The 27,153-nt window shown below is 36.9% G+C and overlaps 1 protein-coding gene and 1 long non-coding RNA gene across 3 annotated transcripts in view; one reads left to right on the top strand and one right to left on the bottom strand.

Annotated features, from left to right (window-relative positions):
* Window positions 1-463: 463 nt before the first annotated feature.
* Window positions 464-7,782, top strand: LOC141359237 (uncharacterized). 2 transcript variants are annotated; one of them, XR_012365645.1, is made up of 8 exons: window positions 464-600; window positions 2,462-2,856; window positions 2,973-3,041; window positions 3,737-3,791; window positions 4,065-4,133; window positions 4,274-4,311; window positions 7,152-7,205; window positions 7,527-7,782. It is a non-coding gene; the product is annotated as an uncharacterized lncRNA (long non-coding RNA). The 2 variants fall into 2 exon arrangements; XR_012365644.1 differs by lacking the exon at window positions 464-600 and adding an exon at window positions 1,128-1,402.
* Window positions 7,783-9,142: 1,360 nt separating this feature from the next.
* LOC141359642 (uncharacterized) overlaps window positions 9,143-27,153 on the bottom strand; it is a 252,291-nt gene continuing 234,280 nt past the window's right edge. Inside the window, exons 3-6 of the mRNA XM_073862402.1 lie at window positions 19,235-19,582; window positions 18,952-19,161; window positions 15,003-15,212; window positions 9,143-9,171 (exon numbers count right to left, since the gene is read on the bottom strand). Of these exons, the coding sequence (XP_073718503.1) occupies window positions 9,143-9,171; window positions 15,003-15,212; window positions 18,952-19,161; window positions 19,235-19,582 (797 nt within the window). The remainder of the gene's footprint in view (window positions 9,172-15,002; window positions 15,213-18,951; window positions 19,162-19,234; window positions 19,583-27,153) is intronic.

Below are 27,153 nucleotides of genomic sequence, written 5' to 3' on the forward strand. Positions count from 1 at the left end.
CATCGGTCCTACAACGGAAGGCCTGCCTCTCCCCATATTCAATTGGACAATGGAAAGACACAAATGACGTCGGGTGCTTTTCTGCCCTTAGCGCTCCTTCAAAAACGCATGTTGCAGTAGGGGGCAAAAATGCAAGGCGTTCAGTGCCATTAACGACGCACATAACGCTCAATGCTGCAGTTAAAAAAGATTTACCTCAAAGTAAAGACAACTGGATCTGAAGCGTAATGATGGTCTTCAGAAGGCCTCTCATGGTGGTCTTGATTCAGAGGTTTGAGAAGACTACCAAGCACCAGAGCCAGCTAACAGGTGGACCAAACATCAAGCCAGAATTCTGCATGAGTCAGGTAAGCAGAATAAAAGACGCTGTAAATAAACAACAATAAAAGATGGTCATTAATGACTTAATGCTTTTATATTCATGTTAATGCTTTGAAAATTATCTTATTTCTTTCAGAATTTATGTCTTTTGATATTATGGCCTAATGCAACAAATGGAAAAAAGCATACTTTATGACAACCTTAGCAGCAGAACACCATGACTTTCTCCTGGGTAGACGAGAAAAAAAGTTTGGTATCAACACCCATCTAACAATTAAGGTAAAAGATAAAGTTTTATGATCCCTGCATTCAGGTTAGAGTATGGGGTAAGTTGACCGTTCTATGGGTGTTTCTCAAATGCAAGGTTGCATCCTATGGAGGCTGCGTCCATCTTAGACCTGTCCTTCTGAGATTTCGAGGTTAGAATCCACCTCAAAAGCCAGAATGAGATGGTTTAGTTTGATGTCCAAGGCAATGTCATAATGGTTTCCGCCCCAGTGGTCATGGCATGAAAACTTTAAAGAGAGAAGTTGAAAATTAGCAATGCATCACCAAAAAAAAATCCAATACTGTAGTACAGTGAATAAAAGTCATGTATCAACAGTCTTTACAACATGGACAGTTAAACCTTTTGTAATTTAATTAAAACAACAAAAGAGAAAACAAACAAGCAGATTGAGATGTCCTTCAACGATGCTTGATGACGTGGCAGCCGAGACATATGCAGCATTCTAGGACGCAGCCTTATTAAAAATAAAAAAAAATGGACGCAGCCTTATTGTATTTCTTATTATTTAAAAAAATATATTAAAAATATTTTTAAAAGAACGCAGCTGTGCGTTTGAGAAACGACCGGAAACGACTTATATGTCGCGAGGCCATCACGTGACCACAATATTTACCAGAAGACCGTTATTTGCTCGAGTTCCCTCAACTTTTTTGTCGCAAATAACATTATTAATAACCTGTAAATAATAAAATTTGTACACATTACGTTCCTTTTCACGTTGTAATAGTATGTTTTTGGTTTAATAGTCGGCTTTAAGTTAGTTTTTCTGTCAGTTTGATCGTCAAAATCTTGGTAAGTAACTTATAGCTTGTCATTCCTGGTTTTAATTGTTAGAAATACGAATTTAAGAACAGATATAACTGAAACAATTAATAAATACAATTATTCAACCACTCCAATAGAACAACGTTAACGGTTTTGAGTGGTTTTTAGGAAAAGGTCTGACTGAAATGAACGTAATCCGTATAAGGGCCACTTTAACGTAACGTTACAGGGCGGGAAAGGTTTGAGGCATTTAATAACTCTATTAAACTGGCTGGTTTATCCACACCAGTGCGTAACATGTAAAGTTAACGTTACAACGTGGCTTCGGGACTTTGCAGCGACCTGAATAGCATTGCATTGATAAACGTTAATAAGCTTTTAATAGCGTATAGAACATTAATATAAGACGATGATTCTGTAGATCGACTAACTTACATCCATGCATTACATATTAACTTACCTTGACACTGAAACTGCCGTCAGCACTGTTGCTTCACCCGTTGGAACATCCTACTAGTTTAGGGAGTTAAAAATCGAGTTGGAAAAGAACAAAAAATCGTTCTACACGAGACCCAGAAGCTGCAAAAACCGATTGAGGTTACACTCTATTGAATGATCCCAACGTTGAGTGCAGGCAGCCCCACACATCTCTCAGATGTGTTTGACTTCATGCCGATCTACTCGCAAACCGATCGTGACATCAAGTACCGCGAGTTCAAACCTTTTCCGGGGCTTTCCCAAACTCTCGCGGTACTTGATGTCATACCACGTGCTGTCTGCGCATCTCGGTGTTAAGTCAAACACACCTGAATGTATTTGTTGGCTGCACTCCCTTGCGCTCAGTGATGTAGGTGTAACGAAATAAATGTATTAAATTGATATTATATAAATAAATTTTTTTATAAAAATTATTTATAAAATGATTAGCTGTCATTAATAAATTAATATTTGATTTGAAACATCAGTATACGTAAATTTCCCTCAAGTTATGAAATGCCTAAATAAGATCAAAATGGTGAAAATACAACAATGTATATTTGACCAATTTAGCATTTATTAACTTTTGCCTTTTTAAATTGACTTCAGAAAGTTATCTACAGCCACACATCCACTGTATACCAAGTTATGATGATCAATTATGAGAATGCAAAATGATTTATAGATCAGTAAACAATCAACAAAAAGGTAATGTCTTAATTAATATATTTCTGCTTTTGTTACTTATTCATGTATTTGAATTACATCATTCAAAATCAAATGTTAATAATTATAGGGTTTCAACTTGTTGCAGCTTTACAAAAAATGTAGAATTTGTAGGAGCATGGACAACTGAGTAACAAAGTCATATTATGCAGATGGGTGCTCATGGTGGCCTCCAAATAAATACATGGACAGGCTGCTAAAGAGGGTCAGGATGATGGAGATGCAAGAGCCAAAGACAGCACGGACCAAACACCAGGCCAGAATTCTGCATGAGTCAGGTAAGCAGAATCAGTTACACTGTATAAAATCATTAATTAATAGACAGTACAATTAATAACACATTATTTTTCATAGCTGTAAAAAACAAAAGAATGAAACAGTACCTGCATTTTAGTTTCCAGCCTTTTTCACAAAGTTGCCGACAACTGGAAGAATGTCCCAAATTGCTGAAAAAAGAAATTCAGTAAGTCCTTATTAAAGAGACAGTTTAAAAGGTAAAACGGCTTCATTTAACTTCAAAAATACCCCTAAATCCTTAAAGAACACGCCCACATTTTGGGAATTTAGCTTATTCACCATATCCCCCAGAGTTAGATAAGTCCATACATACCTTTCTCATCCCTGTGCGTGCTGTAACTCTGTCTGATGCAGCCCCCGCTAGCTTAGCTTAGCACAAAGACTGGAAGTGAATGGCTCCATCTAGCATACGGCTTCCAAACATGACAAAATAACGCAAACATTTTCCTATTATGTGTTGTGATTTGTATAGTCAAATTCACTACCAGTCTTTTGTTCTAAGCTAAGCTAGCGGGGGCTGCGTCAGACAGAGTTACAGCATGCACGGATATGAGAATGGTATGTATGGACTTATCTAACTATGGGGGATACTGTGAATAAGCTAAATTCCCAAAATGTGGGCATGTTCCTTTAAAAATCAGCACCCCTAGTTAATTTGGATGCTAAAACCTAAGGCAGGTTCAAGCCTAGGATTTAGTGTGTTTATTTGTGAATGTAAAAAATGCAAGCTAACCAATCCCAGCTCCAGTGGGCAGGTTAAAGAGTATTTTTTATATGAGACAGAAAACAGAAACACATTTTTAATGGCATTTAAAGACAACATACCACTTCATAAAACTACATTTTCTGTTTAATCCATAGATTGAGTAATTTTCACTCTAGAGACCCTGGGGTGACCACCAAGGACGAATGAAAAGTAAGTGACCTACAAAACAAAAAACATTAATATTTTACGACTGTTTCAAGATAAGTACTCTGCATATCTATAGCAATATGCAGATTATTGAGTAAGAATTTCTCTCAGACAATATAGACTCAGATGGCTTCATGGTTGACCATATTTGAAGTTTAACAATTTCTATCATGTTAAAGTTCTCACACAAAAATTGCTAGTCTAAGAATTCTACAAGAAACCTTGTTCCCCACAAAGGCTTGATGGGTTGTGCAACTTACCTGCTTCCCTTTACAGCTCCAGTGAGTGTCTCTAAGGTAGATCCTAATGCAGATGGATGGAATGTTGATCCGCCTAACATGCAAGGTAAAAGAGCATTTAATAGCATAGTGGATAAACAAATAGCTTTTTTTCATTTTCACAGCATTTTCAAAAACAACATAACACTTGCTATTACATTGTTATATATTACATGACAATGTCTAACTTTGATCCATACAAAACAGATTTTCTGTACCGAGAACTTTGGATGACCATCAAGACAGTAAGTTTTCAAAAATCTGACCTCAATTTTAGTAACCATTTAAGGATTGTTTTTCTTTTAGTTGATTTAAATAATACCCTAAAGTCCTTCGTTCATCTTCGGAAACACTGTTTAGGATGTTTTGGATGTGGTCCGGGAGTTTGCTGACCCTCCATTAAAAATGTATGTACGATATACTGTTCATGTCCAGTTAGGTAATAAAAACATCATCAAAGTAGTTCATGTGACATCAGTGGGTCAGTTAGAATTTGTTGAAGCATCAAAAATACATTTAGGTCCAAAAATAATGACTTAATTCGGCATTGTCTTCTCTTTCAGGTCTGTTGTGAACCGTGTGCATGACACTGCTGCCGTACGACGCTGCTGGCGTGTTATCTGGTGCACCCAAGCTTTTTTTCGTTTACAGTCTGAGGGAGACCCTGTAAACAAAATCTTCGCAAACAATCTTCGCAAACAAAATCTTCGCAAACATTTCTGAGGATAACACGTCAGCAGTGCAATTGTGCACGCGCATTCGCAACAGACCCGGAAGAGAAGACAATGCTGAATAAATAGTTATTTTTGGACCAAAATGTATTAATGATGCTTCAACAAATTCTAACTGACCCACTGATGTCACATGAACTACTTTGATGATGTTTTAATAAACTTTCTGGAAATTAGACAGTATACAGCACATACATTTTTTGGAGGGTCAGAAAGCTCTCGGACTAAATCTAAAACATCTTACACTGTGTTCCGAAGATGAACGGAGGTCTTACAAGTTTGGAACAACATGAGGGTGAGTCATTAATTACATTATTTTCATTTTTGAGTGAACTATCCCTTTAAATGGAAAACACCACCGCTTTCCAAAATGTTACTATGTTTTTACCTTAGACGAATTTATACATACCCATCTTTTTTCAATGCGTGCACTTAATCTTTGTACAGCGTGTTGTGAATGTGTTAGCATTTAGCCTAGCCCCATTCATTCCTTAGGATCCAAACAGGGATGAATTTAGAAGCCACCCAACCCTTTCTATTTTCCCTATTTAAAGACTCTTAGGTTGTTTTCACATATGTTGGTGCGCACCGTGGTGCGGCCTCGGAGCGCACCAAAATACATTGTATCATTTTTTAGTAAGTGCGGTCCGTGTTCACATATACATATTTTTTACTTTACTTGAAATGCCGCACCGTACACCATGTGACAACGGTCAGCGCTGTCATTGGTCTCTGACAGCTCTTACCGTCTCATGACCACCCCCACGTTTCCACGACAACCAGCCTGACAGAGAGAGCGCAGCTATCAAGATGTGGAGATAAACGATGCACGTCTTTGTGAAGTTTCTTTGCTTTAACGCGAAATTGCGTAGCTGTTCTATTAAAACCTTTCTCACGGAGCCGTTTGCTAAAAAGCCTGTAATGTCACTATTTGTGTGTGGAGGACAGCTATGCATTTATAAAATCATCAGCTCAAACGTAAAGGAGACAGCGAATCTCTCTGCAACGGACCAGATTGGCTTGTTTGTTGTTAACCCACAATATAACACCCGGCTCACGTCACAACGGAAGCCCAGTGGCTCAAACAAGTGGAGAACTTCCTGTATTTGGTTCGGTCCGAGGTCCGGCAGTGTTCACACCACAGGTGGGTCGCCCCAGAGTTCGGCAACAGCCGCTCCGAGACCACCTGTTTAGAGCGGTCTCGGAGCGGCCGTTTAGTGCGCACCCGAGTGCGGCTGTTGTGTTCACACTGACCCAAACGCACCGTACTCGGAGCGACACGTCATTTGGGCCGACCTAAACAGTGTATATGTGAAAACACCCTTACATAAGTAGTTACACGAGTAAGTATGGTGGCACAAAATAAAACGTGGCAATTTTTTAAGCGGTTAAAAATGAGAACTATATTGTATGGCAAAAGAGCACTAAGTTTGCAGCACTTCGACCTCGGCGCACAGTAACATCATCACTCCTGATTACTCCACCTCTCGCTCAAACTCAAAAGAGGGGGAGTAGTCAGGAGTGATGATGTTACTGCGCTCTGAGGAATGAATGGGGCTAGGCTAAATGCTAACACATTCACGACGCGCTGTACAAATATTAAGTGCATGCATTGATAAAAGATAGGGATGTATTAATTTATCTAAGTTGAGGTAAGAACATAGTAAAATATTGAAAAACTGTGGTGTTTTCCTTTAAAAGCAGCGCCCCTATTTATTTTGGGTGCTAAAAATATTTGCCACAGACAGTTTAAGGCCTAATGCTGCATTCACACCGCCAACAACCTAGTCACTGTGTGTCAGCCATTTCTTTTAATGAGTTTATCAGAAGGCGTTCCCAATTCTGGTTGTCCTAGTAAAAACTACAAACAAATGAGTAACAATCCTCTCAGTAAATGACAAAAGAGTGATGACACGAACTTCACTGCTTCACTCTCATTGGTAGTTGCTCCCAAAAGTCCTTCATCAAGTTGAACTTTCCTCAACGTTGTGGCATAGCTGGACATGCCCACTTCCTGTTGTCGATGGTCACAGTTGCTCATGTTGCTGAATGGGGCAAAGCTTCCATTGGAATGAACGAGATTGTGTTGCTAGTCGCTGGCGGTGTACAAGCAGCATACGTGTGTGTCTTTAAAAATATATCAAATGCAAATTACCTGATCTAACATTCCCAGCTACAGAGGGCATCCTTTATTCAGTCCCTAATGCAGATGGTTGGAGTGTTGATCCACCTAACATGAGGGATAAAAGAGCGTTTGTTAGCATAATGAGAAAGAAAACAGAAACACATTATTAGTGGCATTTAAAGACATAACTTAACACTTGTTAATACTACATTTTCTGTTCAATCCATAGATCACTCGTTTTGAGTCCTGAGACCCTGGGGTGACCACCGTGAACAAATACAGAGTAAGTTACCTAAAAAAAACATTAATAATATTTATTTATAAAAAGTTCTTATAAAAAAGCGTCATCATTTACTCAGATGAAGTGTTACCTTACCAACATGTTCAAGGAAGGTGCAGGTCTGATGATCCATCCAACATAAAAAAAAACAGTAAATTTATACTTAGTTACATCTGTTGTAAAACAGACAAATGCAGTTATAAGAATTTTACCTAAACTACACACCTATTTGATTCTTAAGTTTAAATAAATCAAAATAATGCATTTAATAGTAAAAGCATTTTAAAAGCTACACTCCTAATTCATTTATCTTTGCTTTTGCAGCTGCAAAAAGGCAGTCTTGACGGTTCTAGGATGAATGCAAATAAAGACTGACCACCTGACTTCAGCGGTCCAGTCTCTTGTGGGAAGCAGGTGTTTGTTACCCCAAATACGGATGAAGAGTGACGAAGAGGATGATGACTTTTTTCTCAAACATCATCTGAAGGATCTTGACAGGCTGGAGACAAAATTAACAGACTGAGGGTTTATACAAAGAATCTTACTCAGCCAATATTAAAGATAAGATATTTTTACAAAATGTTCTTTTCATTGTTTAGGATGATTTTATGTAGAAAACAATACATCACAAAAAAGACTTTAGCTGGGTTTTCACAGGCAGTGCCTTACACACACACTAACCACAATTATAAACGCAACACTAACACAGATTTAGACAGATTTGTGAAAAATATTTGAGAGAAATAGGCCTTTTGGGGACATAGAAAATATTTAAGTTCAGCTCATGAAATGAAAAATGGGGGCAAAAAATGTTTTAACAAGTGCAATACAAATATCAACCATAATACTGATCGTTTAAAAAAAAGTAAGCCACTATATCTTTCTAGAATCTTACATAAGACTCAGTTACATAAACGATCAAAATAAATTAATGTCAGACAGGTGGGCGAAATATCAATATTAAAGCATGAATAACTGTTATCAACCCAATTTCAAGGTATTATTTAAATGATCCCACACCAAACAGTTTATTATTTAAATGCATTATTACTACATACCTTAAGCATGTGTTCCACGCCTTTCTTCTTCTTGGCGTTGCGAGGTCAAGCGGATGTTGTTATGTAAAATCACGACCTTGACGTAAAGACGCACATCCGTAATTTATTTAACAATGATAACACTTTCGGGTAATTTTATCTTCTAGATCCTAATTAAAGCTATAAAGAAAGAGCAGCCTATCACGATTATTTCCTGGTACGTTTTTGAAATGTTTTATTTTAGAATGGAGATTAATAAAGCAGACGCGGAAAGGTTTTGATTATTTTAAATATGTTATGTTTATGTTGTTGTTTTCGCATACTGTCATGTAAAAAATATATTTAAAGATAAATGAATGAAAGTTTTCATTGTTTAATTTGAATAAATGTGTTTTATAAAATCAACAACTGCCTGTTTTAAGATCAATTGAAAATGCTGTTTTAATTACTTAATATCGATGACACAGCTTGCATGTGTAGATGTGTGTAGAAATAATTTGCTGTAGTTTAGGGCAATTCAATTTGTTAATGAGGGATCTGGTAATCTTACAAACATCTGGGAAAGAGCGGCTTACCGTCTTTCTAAGCTCTTCTAAAGATCTGTGAAAGAGCGGCTCCGCATCTTTTAAAGCTCTTCTTAAGATCTGTGAAAGAGCGGCTTGCCGTTCTAACATCTTGTAAAGATCTGGGAAACGGCGGCTCGCCATCGTTCTAAATAACATACATCTTGTAAAGATCTGCTGGGTGTCTTGCAAACAGCTGGGTCGGACGTCTCGGCGACGCCTTCCAGATGAGCAAACGCCCTAAATAATACGTCTTCCAGACGAAAAACAAGACATCGCGCAGACATCTCCGCGACGTACGTGTGCTATCTGGGAATATATTTCTTGCTGTCTTTGAACTTTACTCTGACAACGTTGTTGGTTTGAATCCTGAAAGAAACCGAAAACACAAAGTTAAACATAATACCTTACATTCCATAAAAAACAGCTCACGTTACTGTCCGAAAAAGGGATAACATTAATGCATACATCAATCTGGCTAACGTTAACTTAACTCTTTACCGAGTCACGTACATGTGGTGCACAACTCCAGACGTTTGTCAATTAAACTTCACTTTACTTTGACAACGCTGTTGGTTTGCATTCTGAAGCAACCAGAAACACAAAGTTAAACATCATACTTTAAGTTTCAAGAGAAACCGCTCACGTTATCGTCCGAAAGGGATAATGCAAACCAAACTGACTAACGCGAACTTAACTCTTTACCGAGTCAAATACATGAGGTAAAACTCAAAACGCCCGCCAAAATGTTAAGTTACAAACATTTCATAGGCAGTCAGCAAGTCTCACCCGTGTCAGTTAACATTCGTAATCAGTATGTTAGTTATGTGCTTTCCAGATAACTTTTATGCCTATAATTAACTTATATAACCTGTAAATAATGGACTAATTTAGTTCTCACGTGAGAAAGTTATCTCTGTAATATTAAAAAACGTGGCAAAATGACTAAGATCAAAACAGAGGCGAATATTCTGGAAATTAATACTAAGATTTAAAAAATTCACTTACTTCACCATCCAGCAGAAAAGCAGCTTGTCTTCTTAGTCTCGCGTAGCCAGACCTTCATACTGAAGGTCTGGTGTTTTTCGCTGCTTTTTCTGGACAAAGCCCACCCACAAGCTGTTTGACCGACATGTCAAACAACCAATCACAGTTTGTTTCGTCTAGCGTCACGTTTCGGACTCCTCACAATAACGAGCCGGCTGGCAACAAGTCAGTTATTGAAATAACCAGCCGCAATCGAATAGCATCTAAATAAACAACATTACTCACCAAAGAACAACGTTGTGCACTTCATCAACAGCCACACCAATGAGACGCTCCCGTTAAATGTCTGTTTAAAGCATATCTCTCCACTTTTTAGCACATACAAGCAATTCAGGAGAACCAAACTTTTTGACTCCACTAACTGCCTCAAGCAAAACTCTTGGACGTCTTTTAGAGAGTCTATGCTGCGAACTTTGCATATTTTTGAGAATCCAATGTTTAGCTGATCATGATAACTGCTCATTATTATCCACGTGGACATGACTGATTCTCTGCATCAATGGAACGCCAGAGCTTTGTTTTCCAGGGACCGAAACTAATCGCGACACTCGCGTCTCCTGGAAATCCGGTTTATTTCAACCAATCAAAAGACGACTTTAGACATTCTCACAGGGTTTCCAGAAAAGTGTACGAAAAACATCAGACGTTCAGCCAACAGTTTGTGGGCGTGGCGTCTGAGGCTAAAGCTGTGTCTGAAACCGCTCCCTATCCACTATATAGTGCACTATATCGGGTGTCGGCCATTTTGTAGTGGTGTCCGAAACCTGAGTGAACAACTTCATTCCCTACATTCATTCACTACTTTTTACCCACAATGCACTCTGATTTTGAGGGTACATTCGATGTACACTCGTTCACTCATATTTCCCATGATGCAACGGGAGACGAACGCGTAACTTGAATCACCTGAAGGATACTGACAGTAAACATCAAACATTTTCTTGTTGTCAGTTATTTTCTACTTTTTGAAGATAAACAAATGAAAAATAATTGCGTTATCTTTTATTTAAAATCTAATACACATTTTTATTAAACAATAAATAAACAGCAGTAAATAAATATTATAAGCAGTTTTGTTCTCTTTATTATCAACTAATAGGCTACAATAAACATGACAAATGTGAAAAACAGTAAGAAAGTAAACTTTACCATTTCACAGCACAATCAATAAAGCCACACAGGTGTTTTTGATTAATCTCTGCGACAGCTCTCGGACGCATGATATTTGCGTCAGTGTCCGAAATCGCTCACTCATTTTCATTTGCTTCTTCCCCATATAGTGGACTCAACTGTCATTCCCCATATAGGGAATAGTGAATGAGTGAACGAGGGAACGGTTTCAGACACAGCTTGAGACTAGTCTTCTTAACCAGCAGTGCTCGATATGGCCGTTACCAAAGGGAGCCACGGTGAGTGAAGCCAATATTTTGATCGCCCTCTGGTGGCTGGGTGCCGTGTAGGTCATAAAGCCCGCAAACTCTATGTAAGCAAATGCTACGTGAACCAAACTTAAAAATCTAATTGCAGATATTTTCCCCAAAGATGGTTTCAGTTACTTTAGTTTTTTATTATGTTTATTTACTTTTAGGTGTTCGTTTTTCTAATTAGTTTGATTCAAATTAGTTACTAAATGATATTTTTTGAGATGTTGTTTATTTATTTTCACAATAGAAATATATGCAGGCGTGTCATTAATCTTTATTGTTAGTCTTTTAACATTATATACAGCAATGACAGATAAACGGAAATTAGGAGGGAAAAATTTTACTCTGTTACAGTTACTCTGTAATTTTGCTCCCACTCTACTGACACATTTTACTTTGTTTACTCAAAACGGAGCAAAAACAACTCTTTTGGAGGAAAAAAATATTAACTCTGGAAAAAATACTCCGCCACTTTTCCTGTGTAGTAAGATATTATACAATGCAAATATATGAAATTTAAAATACATGACAACATGTACTTATAATACAAGATAACAATATGGAGTTTGTCATGTGTTATAAATCATCATACTCATAAATGGTGCAACCACAAATAATGTATTGAAACTGTTATACTGATTATTTATTAGACAACAACATACAGTATAATAATGTTTATTATAAGGGAATATACCTGCAATTATGCATTATAAACACAGACTTCATAGAAAGTGTTACCACATACTACAGTCAAAACAGAAAACAGAGAAATATATTCAAAAGATAACATTTATCTGACTATTATGAATGTCTTAATACAAATATAATATGTGGATAAATATCTCTGAAAGGCAGGTACAAAAAAGCTTTATTAAAACATTATAGTAGCAAACCTTCAGAAAGCCAAGCCTTGTTTTAATCAGTATCCTACAGTTTTATGTATTTAAGCATTTGTTTTGTCCATTGTATCTGAAAAAAAGACACAAACTCAGTTATATTCAGAAAAGGCAGAACACTCAGAATTTGACTTTTCTGTGATTCTCAGATTTCAGTCTCACTGCAGCCGTTATCACAGCGCTACTCAGCAAATAACCATCATGACAGCTGTGTGCATATTTTCAAACAACACAAAAGTTCTGAGTGATGCGTTATGCCATTCAGTGCCACTGGCAGCGCTAAAACACTTTCACTTTTGGTTGTGTTAGTACATTTAAAGTACAGCTTGCGTTAGAAAATAGTAATTCCACCTCATCTTCTTTTTAAGGGGTTTCCCCAGTAATGATGGTACACAAAACAACGCGGCACACCGACACCTGACTTTGAAACCTGCAGAAGCTCCGCCAGTGACTTATTTGATTTATTAGGCAATATTTAGATTTCTTGTACTTGAACATTTCAGTAATTTTGTATCATCTCACTTCAATATTAATGATCAGCTATGAGTGCTGCACAGTGAGACCAGTCCCAGCGCCATGGGCGGGCTTTAGGGGGCCGGGCCCGCCCTGTGAGTCACCAGTGCCCGCCCTGGACGAACCTGCGGTCTCCCTTCACCTGTTCACCAGCTCCATGTTTTTATCAATAGGCCGCTGTTATTAATTAAAAGTTATTGTTTTGTACACATATAACTCATGAATAAAAATAAAAATGTGTTTGGTCTGATTTAAAAAAATATATATTTTAAACGTATTTGATTGGTTTGTCAATAGTGAGCGCGGATATGTTTGGTTGTTTGCTAAGCGCGCCACCGCTTAATGTTAAGACACGATTGAGTGCTGCCTGCAGTGAGACTGACACGTTATGGTTCTGCTGTTATCTTTCACTATTTTCGCTGCTGGAACAACAAAAACAGTCAACATTGCGTCTAAAATGTAAGTGGCTTAATATTAATTACTTGTAGTGAACTGTCATTAAAACTGTCACATTTTCAACCGTGATATGATGCTGCTTAACTGTATCATGTTATTAAAAAATCCACATTTTTACCGCAGTATGTTTAACCCACTTTGTTAACACACTTTGTGTTTGCTGTGCTTATTTGTTTAAATTTGCGTTTTTACATTATGCACTTTCGGTCGCCATTGATTAAAGGATGCAGAATCATCATCCTGTTTTGGTGATTGTTATTGGCGTTTTTTTAATCAGACTAGGCAGCTTGTTCGGTCGAGCAAGTAAAATTCTCTTTCACTTGGCCTTTTAAAAAATCCACTTGTCTCTGATATTAACCGGACAAGCGTTGATGTCGAGCCCTGCGACGTGTTTTATTTGCGTTTAGATTGCTTCAGTAAGCTAGGTCCAATCTTTACGACTTCTCCGTATTGCGTTAATGGAGAGGTATGTTAGTTCTTCCTCGCTTTTTTGTCCACTTAATGCATAACTAATGATATTATGCATTGCAGTGACGTTGCTCTCATTTGTGCTCCCCCTAAAAAATGAAATGCCCGTCCGTGAATTTGTGTCTGGCGCCGGGTCTGAGTGAGACTGAAAGTAGCTCAGTGATGATGTCATAGCTGTAAATAAACCAATCAGCATCAAGGACTGAAACTATCTCTTATATATTTTCATCTCATGTATGAAGAGATGTTGTGTTACCTCTTACAGTACAGGAATACTCTTGTAGCTCCTCACTGTTGATTGAGTCCAGGTACAGCTTGTTTAATAATGTCAATCCATCTGTTACCTGTTGTCCATTCTTATACCAGATGTAAGTATGTTTGTTATCCAGAGTGCATTCAGTTGAACAGCTTAATATCACTTTTTCTCCATCTATTACAGGGTCTGGACTGCTTCTCACTTGTGTACCTGAGATTTTATATAACAGAGATCACATCAACTACTTTTCCAAGTTGGGCCTCATATTTTTGATTTAGCTCAATTGATAAAGCATTACCTAAACCTCTAATCACAGTCGTGTTGATATCAGACTAGGGATGTTCACATTGACCGTTTAACCGTTAACCGAAGGTAAGAAATTATGACCGATTAACATTATCAGTTTAAATAAAAAATATTTGTTAATACATGGTGCGTGTCGTCATGAGCCGACAGACATTTCGCCACTTTTCTATCTTTAATTTGTGAATGTCCTGTAAATGACACAAATGATTGCTGCCCTGACGGTCTGATAAAGTAATCATTTGTATCAGAAATCTTTTGTATGCGTGTTTGAAAGCTGAACGGAGACGCGCGCGTGTCCGCGCAAGATGACGCGGTCCGTCTTGCGCACATCCGGACAGACGTTCGCTGATGGCCTCTGACCCTATTCCATAAACATCTAGCTCTTTTTACACAAACGGAGAAAGACGGCGCAAAACCAAAACTTTCTTAAAAGCGTCCTGCTTTACAAATGACCACTGTGGTAGATGAAACGGAGACAATCTGCCCTATGGATATTAATCCTCTGGACCGATCGCGTGCTTTTTAATAAGGTAATGTTGGTTGAATATCTGTTAATGTATGAATCCTGGTTCTGTTGATTATCTGTCGCTGCTGTTTGCACGTTCAAATTAAATGTTTTTTTTTTACTAGTTCACAGACAACCGTCAACTGTATTTTTACTCAATGACAATTTCATATTAAAATCTTATCAGTAAACGGTTAATGTTCGGTTTAGAAGCTACGGTTGTCGGTCGGGAAAATTAACTGATATGAGCATCCCTATATCAAACTCTTACTCGAGCTACAATGCTTCAGTGAGTGCTGCACTACAGAGAGTTTAATATGAGCAGTTACCTGTAACAGTAAGATAGACTCCAGAAGAACAAGAAACTTCATCTGATGTGTTAGTGATGAACCTGAACTGATATCTTCCAGTGTCACTCATGCTGACGTCTTTGATTCTCAGTGTGTTTCCCACAAACTCCACACGACCAGCAAACCAATGATCCTCACGCAGATCACTGAATGCCCCATAACGACTGTAATCCCAGTATGTTTTCTCTACTGTATATCCAGTGGGATGTGAGTATGAAGAGTGAATATTTACTGTTGATCCCACTAAAGCACAAACTCTTCTAGAGGTGTAAGTTACACCCCAACAGCTACTGTTAGAAAGACCTGAAAGAGTCACAAAATACTGCTGTAACATTCACAATCAGTGCCGGTCCTAGATGCTGGGGGGCCCTAAGCAAAGCTTTGTGAGGGGCCCTCTGTCAGTGCATTCAGACCCTGATAGCACACATGCATCTTGAAGACGTCTATTTGATGTCTGCGTTTACATCTGCAAGATGTCTTATTTAGATTGTTTTCTCATCTGCAATACGTCTGTGAGACGTCTCCTAAAAGATGTCATATAGACATATTGAAGATGTCTGCAAGACGTTTTGATTTAGAATGTATGTAAAGCAGCTCTTTTCCTTTATAAGATGTTTTTACACACCAGATGTATTCCAGATCTCCAGATCTTTACCAGACATCTTACAGACGTACCTGTGCTATCTGGGTAAAACCCAGTCAATGTTGCTGTTAGTTAGTTGTTAACTAACCACAGTGGGCCCTATTTTAACGATCTAAGCGCATTGTCTAAAGCGCACAGCGCAACGTCTAAATGGGCGTGTCCGAATCCACTTTTGCTAATTTAACGACGGGAAAAATCGTTTTGGGCCGAGCGCATGGTCGAAAAGGGTTGGTCCTATTGTAATGGGAGTATTTTTGGCGTAACGTGCAGTAAACCAATGAGAGTCACAGCTCTCATTCCCTTTAAAAGCAAGTTGCGCTGTCGCTATGTCTAATCCCTATTTAGATGACGGACTTTGTAAACTGAAAAACTAAGCGGAGGTAAGATCCCCAGTTTAAGATTAATGTTAAATAATTGTTTTGTTTTTCCCTTATATTGAAATTGTTATTTTTTTATTAAAACCTTTAAAACCCGTTTTCTTTTAGTCATGGAAGTAAAAAGCAGGCTTGCAATTGCTTTAAATGTATGGCTATCCAATATCATCAAAAAATAATTTACAAGTATGTAAGATAAGGTTTGTACTCTAAAAATACTTTATTTGTAACAAACAGGAGATAAAGAAATTACAAACGGCTCTCCTCACGTTTCAGCACTTTGGACAGCGGTTTTTTAGCAAAGAGTTTTTTTAAGCATTACTTACAAATGTTTCTCATCTCGCCATATCCACAGGTACATCATATACAATAAATCCGTGAGGTAGCATTAAAAAAAACATTTAAAAACAGACGCATTTGTTTAAAGCAAAGCATTTATTTACTTATCAGGCTGCAGGTGAAGCAGCTCTTTGCGCCTTCTAACGTCTCATAATCAGTCCTCATTTATTATGTCCAAGAGACTCAATAATAATCTCTTAAATTCAATCCTTTAATCTTTCATATTTAAAAGCATTTTTGTGCTGCTGCGCATTCATGTACTTTGTGATAAGCAAACCCGCGTTGTCCTCCCGTTTATAGGCGCATATTACTAATGCGCTCTTTAAATAACATAAAACATATTGCGCCATTGACTTTAGACTTTAGACCAGGTTTTTGTTGGTCAATGGCGTAGTCAATTTTAGTTGCCTCAAAATAGCAACGCGCCAACAATGCGCCTGAACACACCTCGTTTTTCAGACCAGAACGCCCATGGGCGCAAAGGGGGCGCAAATGCATTTGCTATTTAAACAACGCGGCGCTAAACGTGAAAATTAGGGTGGAAACTAGCGAAAGACACTTGCGTCGCGCATTGCGCTGCATTGCGCCGGGTGTAAGATAGAGCCCATAGTGTATTATCTTATAGCTGTATATTATTCCCATATGCACATTACTTTGAAACCCTGACTGATAAACTTGCTGATTATAACATGAAACATGTATTTGCTGATAAGTTGTTTTGATTTAAAATGTGTTGTGAGAAGCACTAAAAAATTAACCTGATCTAAATGAATGTAATGAATCAAATTAAATTGAATATAAATACATACTGTTAATACACAGGGGTTAAATTGGGATTTGTTATGTGGGGGGGGCTCTGTGGGGAGGGGTACTTAGAGGGGTAACATGTTTAATACTGATGACAGCAAAGCCACTGGTGTGTTTCAATGACATTCTGGACCTCTGATAGGATTTGATAAGTTTCAGCTTTAAAAGAGCATTTCACCCGTAGAAACATTAATCTTTATTGAAAGTGTTATATTTGTAGTCGAAATGTAACATACATTTAGAGTTTGGTGCCTATTTTACAAAGAAAAGGGGTGTTTGTAGTCTCACTCCCTCAACAAAGATATTGCACTTCCTTCTTTCAATGATGCAAAATGATGAAGTGTCCCTTTAAAGCTGTCATAGAGGTTGACCCCAAATATTTTAAAAATAGTTTCTGATTTTAAATATTGCAAATCTATGAGTTTGACACCCTATATCCATTTGTTGCACATGTCATTATGCACAAATGATCAAACTTTAAAGGAAGTTAAAAGAATCAATCTCCTTGAATAATTCTAGGCATAAGATGCCCAAAAAGACTCAATTAACAAGATAAGGTACAACACACAGTACTGTATCAGCAACATGTCTTATAAATTAGCCATAGAGATTCCCTATGCTGGTCAGCAGCTGAAAACAATCATATAGTTAGGTTAGATTTGTGTAATCAAAATACATTATTTTATTAAACTATACAATGAGTTATATCCAGTGTTATCCAGTTTGTAATTAAACAAGTGACATATACTTTAATCCTTTACAAATTTCAAGTCTTCTAATTATTTTTCTCAACGTGGGCACCATTCTTACCTCTCTCTCTCTCTCTCTCTCTCTCTCTCTCTCTCTCTCTCTCTCTCTCTCTCTCTCTCTCTCTCATGTCAAATTATCCTGCGCGAGAGCGCGTTCTTGAAGTTCAAAGGGAAAAGCGCGTGTTTTCGCGGCAATTGCGTCACCCAATTCGCGTCATTTGCATCGCCCCATGCTAGGACGCGTGTGGATGCGTCTTTGCATTGACTATATATGTAATCTGCTCGCGCAAATCCTTTATCTTGTTCCCTTGCTTCACGTTTTTTCCCCTTTATTCTGCCCCAGACGGATAGCTTTGTTTTAAATCAATGGTGGGCATATAATATGCGCATCGTTACCAAATCACTCTTCTGCGTCATCCACGCGGCCGTTTCTAAATTTGAAGGCTGCAACCTCCGGATGTCGCATATGCGCGCTGCATACGTCATCAAGCCTGATTTATTTAAGTTAAATGAGCATTTCATTTGCAAGTCATAAACATAATATAACAATTAACCATTAACTAAGAATAATAGTCAACATTATAATTGTTAATATTCTGAAATACGTTTTTATGACGCATATGCAGCCTACAAATGTGACCTCTGAAGGCTGCAGCCTTCGGATTGAGAAACTGCCTGCATGTTGTCCGAGTATATCACTGATTTAAGAAATCATTAAGTATTTTTAAAAACCCGCATAAATTCGGAAGTTTGCAAATTATTTAAATTATAGCATCTTGTTTTCATTAAACATAATAATAATTTTTCTTTGATATAATGGTTTTAAATAATTCTGAGATCAAGGGGGCCCTCTAGTGGTGCGGGGCCCTATGCAAATTGCGTAGTTTGCGTATAGGAAAGACCGGCACTGTTCACAATCAATTACAAACACACTCATACTGTATATGAATCAACAAGAAAACTGCAAAGTTTGTTCTTCCATTTTAATTTAAATATTTTATAAATCTCAGACTCACACACAGATGAAGAAGGATCTGAATAATGCTCAAAGCAGTAATAACTGTCAGTGTTTTCACTGGATGATACAGATATGCTTTGGTCAAATGTTAAACGTTGTCCATTCTTGTACCAGTGGTAAATATATTTAGATGTTAAAGGGCAGGAGGAATCACAGCTCAGTTTTACTCGCTGTCCTGTAGATTCAGGAGTCATCTTTACCTGTACACCTAAATAATCAAAATCTTACATTAGATGAGAAATGAAAAGAGTTTAACTGGACTGATGAGAATGTAAATGTACCTGTGACTGTTAGATTGACTGTGACTGAGCTGAGATGTTTAACTCCATCCTTCATAATGAACATGAGCTGATATTCTCCACTGTCTCTCTCTCTCACATCTCTTATTGTGAGTCGTGAGTAATCTTCAATGATCCACTGATCTGCTCGTCCTGAGTAATCTGAATCTAAAGTCAAATCTTCAGGTTCATCTTTGTTTCTCCAGTTTGTTCTCTGTTTCTGACTGAACCAGAACCCAGTTTTGATGTTGATGTTTGAGTAAAAGCAGCTCACTGTCATCATTTCTCCCCTCATAGCACAAATATTCTGTGCATCACAGGTTACATTAAAATTATCCAATGTTAGGGACCCTGAAGAAGAAACGGTAACATTAATATGTAGTTTACTGTATGTAACTTCATTAAAATTACAGAGCGAGATGAGAGATTCAGACAGTCCTGTAAGGATATGAACCCTGATTCATCAATTTTGTTCTCAAATATAAATCTCTAATTTCAGTTTTAAATATACAAACTCACTTTAAACATTTTAGAGAGACTGATCCAAATGGAGAATTTAGCCTTTGGAGTACAGCGATGTAAATTAAATGAGACTAAACTAGTTTAAAATCTGACATACTTTTAACAAATATATAATGAATTGAAGTATTTCAGTATTATAACAAAACTGTGTTTCATACCTTGAATGTGTAACAGCAGGATCAGTGATGAGAGTCTGAAGTTCATGATTTCTCTTTGTAGAAACTCACATATACCAGCTACAAAACATTAAACAAGAACTTTTCTTATTGCTGATAAAAACACAATGTTAGTTTGACTGTGACACTAAATTAATTTTTCAGATCTACCTCTTTATGGTAAAATCACTAACACACAACTGTTATTAACTAACAATAATTAAAATTAAAATATTTTATTTTCAAGTTGCATATAATAAAACAATAAAAACATGCAAACACGTTGTTGAGCAGTTCTCTGTCCATGCATCAGTGGTTTTTAGCTGTATGTTTTAGCTCTTGTTAAATTATCTGCTGATCTCAGTTCCTGTCATTGTGAAGAAAAATCTCAGTTCCCGCCAGCACCCTTCTGAGAATAGTTTGTCTATTTCTTGTTTTTTAGTAAATGTGAGTGAGTTAAACTTTCAGGAAATGATAATTGTTGACTTCAGCTTGTGAAACTAAACATTATAAAGCTGTTTAACTTTTAAATTTTACCTGTAAGTTTAAAACACAGACTTACAAACATCAAACTTTTTAGAAAAGCAGAAGATGCAACAACAGATTATGACTACATTTACCTTCATGTTTATCTTAGTCGAGGTTATAGCCAGCTTATGAAGTTAGTTCGTTTTGAATTTATGTTTTCTTTAAATTACGGAGAAAATATTATTTACTCACTAAAAACAGTTGGGTTAAAAATAACCCAATAAATAACCCAATGGTGGGTTACTATAGCACCGACCCATTGTTGGGTTATTTTAACCCAATGCATTGGGTAGAAAGTTTTACCCAATTAGTTGGGTTATGAAATAACCAATTTGTTGGGTTATTTTTGCAATGCTGTTTTAACCCCATTATTATTATTATTATTATTATTATTTAATATTTATTACTATTTTTTGCTTTATAAATAAATAATACAAAACTTACAAATACATTTATAATGCTTTATTTCCATTTAGTCATTTGCACCTGCACTTAAATGTATAAATACATACATGTATAGAAGCATAAATACATACATACACACATACATAAATATACAAAAACATCTTATCCAAGTAAAAACTGCTTAAAAGGATAGTTCACACATTTGTCATCATTTTCATCCTCTCACCTGTATAAAAGTCTTAATTTGATGACCACAAAGGAAGATATTTCAAAGAATGTTTGAAATCAAACTGATCATGAGCCCCATTCACTTTCATAGTATTCTTTTTTCCTACTATGACAGTCAATGGGGCTCATGATCTGCTTGGTTTCAAACATTCCATTGTGGTCAACAGAACAAAGAAATGTATACAGGTTTGTAACAACAGGAGAGGAAGACAATTATGACATAATTTTTATTTTGGGGGGAACTGTCCCTTTAAGCAGGTGACAGTGTGTTAAGGAAACATCACCTGGTACAAAATGTTTTGTACTCTTGGTACTGTAGGAAGGCTGAATCATCTTGCTGGCCATTTTGTAGGGTTTTTAATGCAACATCTCCAAGAATGTCTACATTTAAAGAAAAGAATAATGTATTACATGTCAAAGCAAACACATCTGGCACGCTGAATAAATACTTTGACAGTAGATGGCGTTGAATTGCAAATTCAACCGTTACCGGGGTAACCGTAAACAGACGTGCAGGATTAAACAGCGCTTTATCAGGGGATTATACTGAGGTAAAACGACAATAAAATGCCATCGAGTCATTTCTTAACACATTTACATTCAGAAGCACATTTATATTACAGCTCTGTTTCTATAACAGACCGACTAAAAAAATATTTGGAGCAAAAAAACAGCCGGTTGCATCCCTTACAAATGTTAAAAACGGTTTTTACTACACTTTAAACAAAAAAGCATTGTCTGTTAGAAGCCATGGTTAAAGCAATATGGAAATCAATACGTCATGAAACTAACGTTATACTACTAAAAGAAGAAATGATTCATTTTCGTAAGGGTGTTGCTGTTGGTGCTGTTTAGTGTTAAAATAATTTGCTATGTTTTTCTACCTTTATGATGGCTTAAAAACGCGTGTTGGCATCGGTAACACTAACAGTTAATTAATGGAACACGTGTAACGGACAAAAACTAGACAACAGTGTTTTTGTATTTGTAGAAAACGTGACTGATAGTTTACTGTGTGTTAGAGCTTAAAGACACTTTGTAGCAAATAAAACATTACACAGAGATATATATTTTAAAACGTACCTCTCGTGTCTGTCCGCACTCAGCAGTGGCACCTGTCGACCATTGAAATTCAAAATGCGTGACGTGAGCCCGATTTTAACCCATCGGTCTGGGTTGTTATAGAAATAACCCAATAAAAGCTAGGAATAACCCAACACAACAACCCAATATGTTCAACCCACCTGTTGGGTAAAACAAATAACCCAACGGTTTTTAGAGTATATAAATCTCTTACAGTAACTTTGTTAAATGCAAGGGAAGTGCGCAGGGTGGGGTGTTTTCGGACTTGAGCCACTGCTCGTCTTCCCTCACATGCCCCCCTTTAGGGCACAACAAACCTAAATGAAGAAGTCAACTAATCACAGACATGCACACGGTTACTGTGATGTTTCAAGAAAAGTACCTCTCATGGTAATAAAATGATCAAGCTGTTGTTATATTCTGAAGATTAATTAATGGCCAGAGTGCAGAATTAGCAAAAGATTTTCTACTGAGTCCTGAATGAAATCTAAGTACACTGAAGAGTCGACATCTAGAAAAGACAAAATCATAGCAACTATTTGTAAGAAGATGCTGCAGTCTCCTCAAACTTAATGAAACCAAAAGACTGTATTATAAAATATACAACAATGACAATGAATTATAAAACATAAAGAGCTATGATACACACAGTCAGTGTCTAAACTGCAGTGAAAGCAACATGCATGTAAATAATGTCATTATAGTCCAAAACATTTTAAATTAAACTGAACAAATGCTTTCCTAACTACAAGATTAAAGCACAGCCCTGTAATAAAAACCTAACTAAAAACAGCATTGAGTTCAATAACAGTCTGACTTATAGTGAAGAAGAAAGTAGATCACAGTATCATAAAGATGCACTATAGCAAAGTTTTTACAGGATTTATGTATTGTGATGTTACAGTTGATCTGACACTGACACAAGACTGTTGAATGATAAACTCAATACTTCAATGAATAATTCATCTATTTCAGCATTAGATTATTTACACTGAACTGTCATTAATATATCACTGTATATGACATCACTGCATCACTGATGTCACTGCTGAGAGACTGTTGCTAGGTGATGATGTCATAAAGAGAGTTGTGACATCACTCCAGTACAGTAGTTCTGATGGACAGACAGCTGATCTACTCACAGACCTGCAACATCTAACAATGACAAACACACAGAAAGAGATAATGTTATAAAATCTGAGCATTAGTTTATTTAACATACAGATATACAGATTTTCTCACCTCTATTTCTTTGTCATCAGTTTTGTTTTTAGATGAGTTCAATTTATTCATGCTGATGAAAAACCTGTAGGGACAAAATGCACACTCTTACAATCTGAATTCATATCAGAATATTCACTGTATGTTATGCAGTTTTGAGTTTTACTTGATATTTTACTTACCAGATCCATACAGCTCCTATAATGAGAAACTGAGGCAGAAACACCAGCAGAGGAACAAACATTGAACTGTCCATTTCTTCATTGTATCTGTCCATTGAATCTGAAGAAAGACAAACCTCAGAAACTTCAGAACATATCTTTACTCTTCATCTTCATTACAAAGACTTATGATGTTAAAATCAATACAGTAAATCTATCAGATAGATCACCTGAATGCAGGTATGAGAGGCTGTGCTACATTATGAATATCATCACAACTGAAGAGCAATGACCTTTAACCCGTGACTTACAGACTGTCACAGAGACAAATTAATAAAATCTTTTAATAAAACAAATTTCTATAAATTGAAAATAATAATGACACAAATGTTTCTTTCATTGTGAGATATACTCAAGTGTTTAACATATAAACTATAACTGCTACAATATTAATGATCAGCTATGAGTGCTGCACAGTGAAAGTAGCTCAGTGATGATGTCATAGCTGTGAATAAACCAATCAGCATGAAGGACTAAAACTCTCTCTTATATAATTTCATCAGATGTATGATGAGATGTTGTGTTACCTCTTACAGTACAGGAATACTCTTGTAGCTCCTCACTGTTGATTGAGTCCAGGTACAGCTTGTTTAATAATGTCAATCCATCTGTTACCTGTTGTCCATTCTTATACCAGATGTAAGTATGTTTGTTATCCAGAGTGCATTTAGTTGAACAGCTTAATATCACTTTTTCTCCATCTATCACAGGGTCTGGACTGCTTATCACCTGTGTACCTGAGATTACATTAAATAGGATTCACATAAACCCTTTTTCAAAGTTGGGCCTCATATTTTTGATTTAGCTCAATTGGTAAAGCATGGCCTAAACCGCTGATCATAGTCATGCTGATATCAGACTCCTACTCGAGCTATAATGCTCAGCTTCGGTATAATGAGTGAGAGAGTTTATTATGAGCAGTTACCTGTAACAGTAAGATAGACTCCAGGATAACCAGAAACTTTATCTGATGTGTTAGTGATGACCCTGAACTGATATCTTCCAGTGTCTCTCATGCTGACGTCTTTAATTCTCAGTGTGTTTCCCAGATACTCCACACGACCACCAAACTCATGATCCTCACGCAGATCTCTGAGTTTCCCATGAAGATAATGATAGTAATACCAGGATGTTTTCTCTACTGTATATCCAGTTGGATGTGAGTATGAAGAGTGAATATCTACTGTTGATCCCACTAAAGCACAAACTCTTGAAGAGGTGTAAGTCACACCCCAACAGCTACTGTTAGAAAGACCTGAAAGAGTCACAAAATACTGCTGTAACATTCACAATCAATTACAAACACACTCATACTGTATATGAATCAACAAGAAAACTGCAAAGTTTGTTCTTCCATTTTAATTTAAATATTTTATAAATGTCAAACTCACACACAGATGAAGAGGACACTGAACGAGACTCAGAGCAGGAATAACTGTCAGTGTTTTCACTGGATGACACAAATATGCTTTGGTTATTTGTTAAATGTTGTCCATTCTTGAACCAGCGGAAATTATTTTCAGATGTTTTTGGGCAGGAGGAATCACAGCTCAGTTTTACTCGCTGTCCTGTAGATTCAGGAGTCATCTTCACCTGTAAAACTAAATAATCAAAACTTTACATTAGATGAGAAATGAAAAGAGTTTAACTGGACTGATGAGAATGTAAATGTACCTGAAACTGTTAGATTGACTGTGACTGAGCTGAGATGTTTAACTCCATCCTTCATAATGATCATGAGCTGATATTCTCCACTGTCTCTCTCTATCAGATCTATTATTGTGAAATCTGATTGGTTGTTAGTGATCCTCTGAGCCACTCGTCCTGAGTAATCTGAATCTAAAGTCAAATCTTCAGGTTCATCTTTGTTTCTCCAGTTTGTTCTCTGTTTCTGACTGAACCAGAACCCAGTTTTGATGTTGATGTTTGAGTAAGAGCACTTCACACTCATCAGGCTCCCCCCCAGAGCACAAATATTTAGTTCATTACAGGTTACATTAAAGTTATTCAATGTTAGGGACCCTGAAAATAAATATGAAATATTATTGACATTTGTTACACAGTATAATGTAAATGTAAGCATATTTTTGAAAAACAAATGTTAAATCCTGCACTAGAGAACAATGATGTAAATTAATTTGAATAAATCTGAGTTTTTCTTTTTAATCTGACCTACTTGATCTCAAGTTAGCTGATGTATTAATAATATTAACAAATTCAACTTTATTGTAAAATGTTACAAATGATCTAAACCTATCAGTGCCAATGTTTTATCAAAAGATGCCACCAGTATTTTTTGTGTATATTTGTAAAATTTACTTAAATGTCTTAATATAACTAAGGCCTAGTCCTGGATTAATCTAAACCCTGTCTGGGAAACTGACCAACAGCGTTATCTAAGTCATTACATTACTCTCCAAATGAGTTGCTGATATAAATCACAACCAGGACTTCATGAAAGAAGAGAAACTGCATCTCAATGGGACCTTCCTGCTTAAATAAATATAAAATCAAGTAGTTGCGAACAACAAGCAAGTAGAAAGTTAAAATGTGATGAATGTGAGAAGCTTCTAAAAACATTCATGACGTTGTTGTAAGTTTTAACAAAAGGATCAACAATCTACTGTTGTTGTTTTTACACATTTGTTGTACACATCTGCTCCTTTCTGCAGCCAACTTTTCAAAAAACCTTGGAGTGAGATTTTGTCAGGGGTGATCAAAATTATGTTGCGCATGCAGTCACAAAAGTTGGTGGCTCAGATATCAGAGAGTTGGAATTAATTTAATGTTGTACGCTGCATTCTGGTGGTTTGTGTGGAGGCCCAAATCCGTTGATAGGAGCGTCCAACTGGAGATGGACAATATTGGTTGCATTCTGTGAGGCAGACATAGCTGAAGGTCCACCCCAAGGAAATTTTGGATTAAGTGGATGTGATTTCCGGCATTCTAGTGGATTTTTAGGTGGTCTGCTAAAGATGTGCAATACCTGAACTTATTCTGATTCATGTTTGGCATCATGACTTGTTGGGCCTTCTAGACTTGAGCTGAACATTCAACCAGAAAACTATTGTTGTGCCTAAATGACTGCCTATGTACCACAATAAAACCTTATTTATAGACCAGTGTTTAAGATTTGACCTAGGTAGGTTACAGTAATTTATATTTTTTTATTAGAATGGTAAAAGTCAGCTGAGTTTACATTCACCACACTAAGGGCTATATCTTAAACCCGGCGCAATGCAACGCGATGCACGACGCAAGTGTCTTTCGCTATTTTCCACCATGCGCAATTATAATTTTCACGTTTAGCGCCACGTTGTTTAATAGCAAATGCATTTGCGCCCCCTTTTGCCCATGGGCGTTCTGGTCTGAAAACAAGGTGTGTTCAGGCGCATTGTTGGCACGTTACTATTTTGAGGCAACTAAAATAGACCATTGACCAATAAAAACCTGGTCTAAAGTCTAAAGTCAATGGCGCAATATGTTTTTTTGTTATTTAAAGAGCGCATTAGTAATATGCGCCTATAAACGGGAGGACAACGCAGGTTTGCTTAACACA

The sequence above is a fragment of the Misgurnus anguillicaudatus genome, chromosome 23, assembly GCF_027580225.2.
Source record: "Misgurnus anguillicaudatus chromosome 23, ASM2758022v2, whole genome shotgun sequence".
Taxonomy (NCBI): Eukaryota; Metazoa; Chordata; class Actinopteri; order Cypriniformes; family Cobitidae; genus Misgurnus; species Misgurnus anguillicaudatus.